The 7,263-nt window shown below is 46.7% G+C and overlaps 1 protein-coding gene across 1 annotated transcript in view; it reads left to right on the top strand.

Annotated features, from left to right (window-relative positions):
* SLC7A8 (solute carrier family 7 (amino acid transporter light chain, L system), member 8) overlaps positions 1 to 7,263 on the top strand; it is a 50,153-nt gene that overhangs the window by 13,729 nt on the left and 29,161 nt on the right. The window contains exons 3-4 of the mRNA XM_006776790.2: positions 1,984 to 2,188; positions 3,451 to 3,602. Coding sequence (XP_006776853.1) covers positions 1,984 to 2,188; positions 3,451 to 3,602 — 357 coding nt within the window. The remainder of the gene's footprint in view (positions 1 to 1,983; positions 2,189 to 3,450; positions 3,603 to 7,263) is intronic.

The raw sequence follows: 7,263 nt of genomic DNA, 5'->3' as shown, positions 1-7,263 counted from the left end.
TTTCCCTTTGGCTGAAATAACTGGATGTATGACCTGGGATTAAAAATTGAATTTTGGTTTAGAAGTGAGTTTCAAGACTGGATTGAGATTGAGTTATGGCTGAGGTCTGAAAGACTGTTTTTGAAACAGTCTGCATCTGTTTCAGCTAAGCACTAGTTCCAAATAACTAGAAGGATATGGTGGGGAGCTGAGATGTCCTCAGAACACTGTCAAATCCAACTGGCCTCATAATTACTCTGCATTTCTACCTGGATCCACTTAGCTTCTGCTTCCTTCTTCAGGCCTTTGGTGGTGCAGCTGGGGTGGGGTTCGAAGGTAGCTTTCAAAGCATCTGTTCAATAGACCCTGATCCCATCTTAAATCATAAGAAGTAGACATGTAGTAGACATGTAGAAGGAGCATGTAGTTGCTTCCTCCACACTCCTACTCCTCCCCTGCCCAATATACACATTCAGTGCTGGCTGCTGGCCTCCCCTCTCTGGAGAAGCCCAGCCTCGGGTACAGAAGTGGATAAATGGAAAAAGTCCTGGGTTAAGCATCAAGAGACTGACTTCTACATCCAGTTTTACTTGTCAGTAGCTGTGGAATTTGGAGAAAGCCACTTAACCTCTCGTAGTTTCTTAGTTTGTAAAAATAGAGAAATACCTAGGTCCTGGGCAGGTAACTCAGTTGGTTAGAGCATTTTCCTCAAAAACCAAGGTTTCGGGTTCAATCCCCGGTCAGGGCACAAACAAGGAGCAACCAATGAATGCATAAGTAAATAGAACAACAAACCAATCTTTCTCTCTCTCCCCCTCCCCCCCCCAAATCAGTAAATTAAAAAATATTTAAACAACAAAATCCTGTTCACTTTATAAATAAATAAAGTAAATAAAATTTCTTCCTCTTCCTGAATTTCATAATGTTGTTGTGAGGGTGACATGAAACAGTGGAGGAGAACGACCTTTGGAAGAATATAGTGCTGAGGCTTTGCACTGATTGCACGTCTATAAACCACTTCCAAATGACTAGGACTTTTTATAGGGTTTATTTCTGTTTCTCACCAAGGGTGGAGCTGTCATGTTTAGGGTAGAGGCTAGCCTCCAGGAGTGCTATCCATGCCATGGGTCTAGAAAACCCCCAGTCATGGGGTATGACCACACTCTGTCTCTTTGACTCACTTTTTTTTTTTAATCCTTAACCAAGGAATGAGGATATTTTTTCCATTGATATTTAAAGAAAGTGAGAGAGGGGAGCAGAGAGAAAGAGAGAGGAGAAGGAGAGAGAGAAACATCAATGTGAGAGAGGTACATCGATTGGTTGCCTCCCACATGTGCCCCAACCTGGGGCGTGGAATGAACCTAAAACCCAGGTATGTACCCTTGACTAGGAATCGAACTCGAGACCCTCTGGTGCACAGGCCCACGATCTAAGCTCTAACCATTGAGACATGTGGTCCAGGACCCTTTGTCTCACTTTTGAAGCTAACTGACAGCTGGTCTCTGAGGCAGCCCACTTTTCCAGCCCTGCCTTTTCCAGCCTGGGGTAGATCATGTGCCGCCCAGCCAGAGGGCCCTGAAGTTCAGTACTTGCACTAGCACTTGTTACTGTGTGGACTTGGGCAATGCACTTGCTATCTCTGAGACTCAGTTTCCTCCTCTGTAACGTGGGAGAAATGATATCTGACTCCATAGGTTTATCCTAAGGATTAAAGAAGAAATGTAGAGTACCTGACCACGTTCCTGGTCTCTAAGTGCCTGTTGTCTGCTCCTCCTCCTCTGCTTCTAAGAAGAATTATTGCTAGACACATCTCCCTGATTCACACAACCCAACAGTCAGTATTTTAGACACTACTCCCGCAACACCTGCTCAGTGCCTCCCCTGGCAGTTGCATGTCCTGGCTTTTAAAATTCTCAGCTCAGAGATGAGATTACCCCGCAAATGCTGGTCCTGCCACCTGTGCTGATGCTCCTGTCTCCCTGTTACTTTTGGTACCTCATGCAGGGAACATCATTGGCTCTGGAATCTTCGTCTCGCCAAAGGGTGTGCTGGAGAATGCGGGCTCTGTGGGCCTTGCTCTTATCATCTGGATCGTGACGGGTCTCATTACAGCTGTGGGAGCCCTTTGCTATGCTGAGCTTGGGGTCACCATCCCCAAATCTGGAGGTGACTACTCCTACGTCAAGGACATCTTTGGAGGACTGGCTGGGTAAGAGGCTCTGTGTAGACCTAAGTGGCCTAGGAAGCCAAGACCAGGGGTTTCCAATGTGCTGAGGAGAGCTAGAGAATGGGATTCCTCTTTTGCCTCCATGCTTGCTAGCAAAGCCTTGTGTCCCCTTGATGCCCCTGAGAGTGACAGAGGAACCAGGTTGTAGTTTTAATCTGTTGACCTTAGTGGTCAAGAGTGTATGAGTAAGAGCAAATATGATAACTCTGGAGATTTCGAGGAAAAGCACTTCATAAAACTAAGCTCTTTTATCTTGACAAATGAGAGGGCCCACCTAAGAGACAGAGGTGCTCTCTTCTCATATTACCTAGGATAATGGCCTCCCTCCGAGCCAGGCTCTGATCTTGAATTTCCTCAGTTTCTGCATCCCTGCTACTGAAGTACTCAACCTGCACCTGATGAGCCCAAGGATGTGGAGGACACTACTCCCGCAACACCTGCTCGGTGCCTCCCCTGGCAGTTGCATGTCCTGGCTTTTAAAATTCTGAGGTTGCAAATTTTATTTTCCACCATTGGATGCTGGGGGCCAAAATGGTAAAGAAGAGATAATGAAAGAAGAGGGAAGAGTTAAATAAAGCCAAGATGTGTGTGAGCACTAGTTAAAACTTAACTTTTTATCATTAAATCACTAGAGACCCAGTACACAAAATTTGTGCATCCAGAGGGTCCCTCAGCCCAGCCTGCACCCTCTCGCAGTCCGGGAGCCCTTGGGGGATGTCTGACTGACAGCTTAGGTCCGCTACCCATGGGGAGTGGATTTAAGCTATCAGTCGGACATCCTTAGCACTGCCACGAAGGCAGGAGAGCTCCCACCACTGCTGCTGTACTCTCCAGCCGTGAACCTGGCTTCTGGCTGAGCAACGCTCCGCCTGTGGGAGCGCACTGACCACTAGGGGGCAGCTCCTGCGTTGAGTGTCTGTCCCCTCGTGGTCAGTGCACGTCATAACAACCAGTAGTTCTGCTGTTTGGTCGATTTGCATATTAGCCTTTTATTATATAGGATTTTATTGTCAGTGCCGAGGGCTGGGTGTACCATTTCAGGGTGGGGGCTTGGGGGGACTGGGCTCCTCAGCATCTGGAAAACAAAAGGGAAATGCATCTCTTTAGCCCACCTGCCCTCCTAATGCTGCCCTGTGACTTGCCCAGGCTTTCCCTGATGACTTCTAAATACCTGCCATGCCTTCGGTGGGGGTGGGGGTGTCCATTGCTATCTTGGGTCAAATCTTGTCCTGTTCCCTCTTCAGGTTCCTAAGGCTATGGATTGCTGTGCTGGTGATTTACCCCACCAACCAAGCTGTCATCGCCCTCACCTTCTCTAACTACGTGCTACAGCCGTTCTTCCCCACCTGCTTTCCCCCAGAGTTTGGCCTCCGACTCCTGGCTGCCATCTGCCTATGTAAGTACCATCTGGGCCATGCTCTCAGAGGGGTCTCTTTTGGCCTTCCTGGTGGTCTCTATACTCGCTTCTTCCTCTCCCTCTTTCTTTTCTTCCCTTTTTTATCTGCCCCCATTACTCCTCCCCCCTCCCATTTCCTACATGTGTGCTTTAGATGAATGAATTTTGCATACGATTACCTGGTGTTAAAAAGAAGATACTTAAGTAGCTGCTCATAGGCATAGTAATTTTCATTGGCAGGGCTCTTTATACAAAGCACTTTCACTTATATGATCTGATAGGAGCAAATGACAAGTCCAGGAGCTAAGCTGGGCAGTATTATAATTTTCCTAGTACCAATAAGGAAATGGAACCAAGCAGTGACTCACGCAAATGACAGGCCCTGAGTAGAGCCCTGGTCTCCTGATTCCTTCTCTTTCTAGCACACACATTATCCTGGAGCAGCGGTTCTCAACCTGTGGGTCGCGAACAATGAAAATACATCCTGCATATCAGATATTTACAGTACGATTCATAACAGTAGCAAAAGTAATTTTATGGTTGGAGGTCACCACAACATGAGGAGCTGTATTAAAGGGTCACGGCATTAGGAAGGTTGAGAATCACTGTCCTGGAGGCTTCTGCTGATTGTAAGATTTTTCTGACATTGTCTACCTCTACCTCAACCTGCCAGCTCATATCTTTTTTTTTTAATTGATTTCAGAGGGGAAGGGAGGGGGAAAGAGAGATAGAACTATTAATGATGAGAGAGAATCACTGATGGGCTGCCTCCTGCTTGCTCCCACACTGGGGATCAAGCCCACAACCTGAGCATGTGCCCTGACAGGGAATGAACCGTGACCTCCTGGTTCATAGGTCGATGCTCAAATACTGGGCATGCCAGCCGGGACCCACTCACATCTTAAAACTCTTTGGAAGGAGAGTTTAGATGAGTGAATTGGGGCAAAATAAATGAATCATCAGTGGTCCCTTGATAAATTTTATATCTAACTGGGAAGCAAAGCTAATAGACAGATTCTGTGGTTAGGATTCAAGAACAGTAAAAGTTCAAAGAAGGGGAAAGATTTCTGTGAGCTGGAATAGGTTAGAGAGGCTTTATAGAGAAGTTCTGCAACTTGTATTTCTAGGAAGTTTCAACATTTAAACTCTGATATCAGAAATCTCCGAGCCAGGCTGCTGGAGGCTGCATCTCTCTACCACTTTTCTATGGCTGGGAGTGCTTGGCAAAGTAACCTGCCTCACCCTACACAGGATTGTGTGGTTGCAAGGATTGCATGAGACACTTGGGCACCTTGTAGCCCAACCATTAGTCAATGAAGGTGGTCAGTGAGGGTAGTTACTTGGTGGTTGCTTGCTGGCTAGATCTAGAGATAGAGAAAGTGGGGGAGGGGAGAGAGGATGTGGGAATGCAGGAAGAGTTGCTATTTCTGCCACCAGACAGGCTAATGGGGCTTAGAAGGGGGACACATGAGTGCTGGCCACTGCTATTTCAGTGTCTCGTGCACACAGGCACGGCTTCTTTTTTGCTGTCTGATGCTGCTAGTGTCTGAGACAAGAACTACCCTTATATTTCAACTAGAAATCAAGAATCTTGAGGCTGTTCAGTCTGTCCCTTAGGAGAGAAACCAGGCCACAGGGGGTAGTTCTCTGGGCAGTTGGATGTTACAGGTCCCTTTGCATTCCCCAAACCCATTGAGGGTAGGTGACCTCTTAGGCAAAGACCTTCTGGAGTAGTATAGCTTAGCAGATCCCCTCAGGCCAGATAGGTACAAACCTTCCCAAGATATGAAAATTGCTCCTGCCTGTAGCCCTGTTCCAGAAAGACAGGTTGTACACAGTCCCTTTGGCAGCCCACACCTCCCCTGGACACTGCCAGCACCAAGCTAGGAGGAGTTTAGAAACTCTAATGACAAAAATTATAAGATCCTCCCTTTTCCCAATTCCTGACATCAAAGGTTCAAGAAAGCTTATCTGGCCGGTCCTCTGCCTTCTAAGTAGAACTGCAAAGACATTCTGACCAACTTAACAGTGGTCAGTCTTGCCCTCCCGAGATAGGAATTTTCCAGTGTTCTCCAGATATGTATGTGTTCAAATAATTTTCCACCTGCATAAACAGAAAAATGCCCTTAAACCCAAACTTATTCCTCCTTATTTCCTTGGGGGACATGCAAAACAGTTCCTCAGTTCACCTTGTGTGTCCCCCCCTTCCACCCAGATGTGAAGGCCATGTGGAGTCCCCAACTCCTGTCTCCACAGGGGTACACATGTGGACATAGCCGCACACCCATATTTCCTCATCAGACACTCCCAGATGCTTTGAGTCTGTGTGCAAAGATTTTGTTTTCTGGTTCATCAAGTGCTTTTTTTTTTTTTTTTTTTTTGGTAGCCCACTTTTACAGGCCCCTCAAATCCTCCCTTAAAGTATACAGTAAAATAAATCAGAACCAGGCTGTTAGAAAGGCTTGGTGGATGCTACCTTTTATTAAATGCTGCTATCTTTTATTCTAACACCCCTCCCACCATCCTAGAGCCTCACCCCATCCTCTCAGCAAGTGCCAGGCATGTCAGCCGTGTAGAATAGGCCCAGTGTTCCTGGGCAGTAGAGCCGAAATTGGCCCGGTCCAGCTGTATTCTTAAGAGAAGCAGTAGAGAGTTTGGGGATGGTCTGTATGTACTGATATAAGAAGCGCTGCTTTCTGCTGTGTCATTTTGGCGTGCTGGTGTGTAATGGAGGGCATCAGGTTGAGGGAGCTGGAGGACAGGGCAAGAGCCCAGCAGGGAGAACCGGTGTGGCAAAGCCCCTGGCTGGGGTTTGCTGTGGGAGGGAGGAGATGAGGTCAAATCTGGTTCCATGGAGCGTTTTTAAAATAGATCAGATGAAAAATGATGGTAGACGAACCAGATGGGGGTGGAGAGACAGAAAGAACCTGCTGTAACTGGCTTGCCTGCTCCAAGTCTGGAGGGGGTGGGGAGGAGAGGAGAGGGAGGGGGAGAGAAGGAACTGCGGATTTGTATCATGCTTATGCAACTGCAGCTGCCACGTTGAGTTATTTTATGATTTAGGTCAAAGCTGATTATTCACTGCTGAGTCAGCAGAATGTTCCTAGCCACCAGCCAGTAAAAAAAGAAAGTATTTTACATTTTAATTAAATGAAAAGCCTTTCTCCTTTCTCCAGAGCAAGCATGTTAGTGGGAGGAGTTAGGAAGGAGGGGAACAGGAGGTATTAAAACTTGGTTTTGGTACCTTCTTTTGTAATCTGTTTGAGGTTTTTTTTTCTTTTTCTCTCTGTTTTACTTTTTAGTATTCCTAAGTAAATAACTGTATTCTCTAGGTAAAAGATGTTCCTCTTATCTTCACCCCTCTCCCCTGTCTAGCAGTCCTGGTAACAATGGATAGTTATCCTTACAGTTCTAAATAAAATGCATCTATCAAGGTACCTATCTGGGTATATAGACATCCATATTGATTGGTTATTTCTGCAGCTTGATCTTTCATCAATAACTCTTTTGGTTATTACCTGAGTTTCTGTGCTGGGGTCCGACCCCAGCGGGTCCAGGGGTCCCCAAAGGTGTGGACGGAGTCGGCAAAGAAGGAATGACACGGAGACAGCGTTCAGTTGATCAGCAACCTAGCCAGGATCTCCAGCCAAGTTCTGGTCTG

Source organism: Myotis davidii, unplaced genomic scaffold, assembly GCF_000327345.1.
Source record: "Myotis davidii unplaced genomic scaffold, ASM32734v1 scaffold1949, whole genome shotgun sequence".
Classification (NCBI taxonomy): domain Eukaryota; kingdom Metazoa; phylum Chordata; class Mammalia; order Chiroptera; family Vespertilionidae; genus Myotis; species Myotis davidii.
The sequence above is the reverse complement of the archived record's forward strand: the minus strand, read 5'-3'. Positions and strand labels throughout refer to the sequence as shown.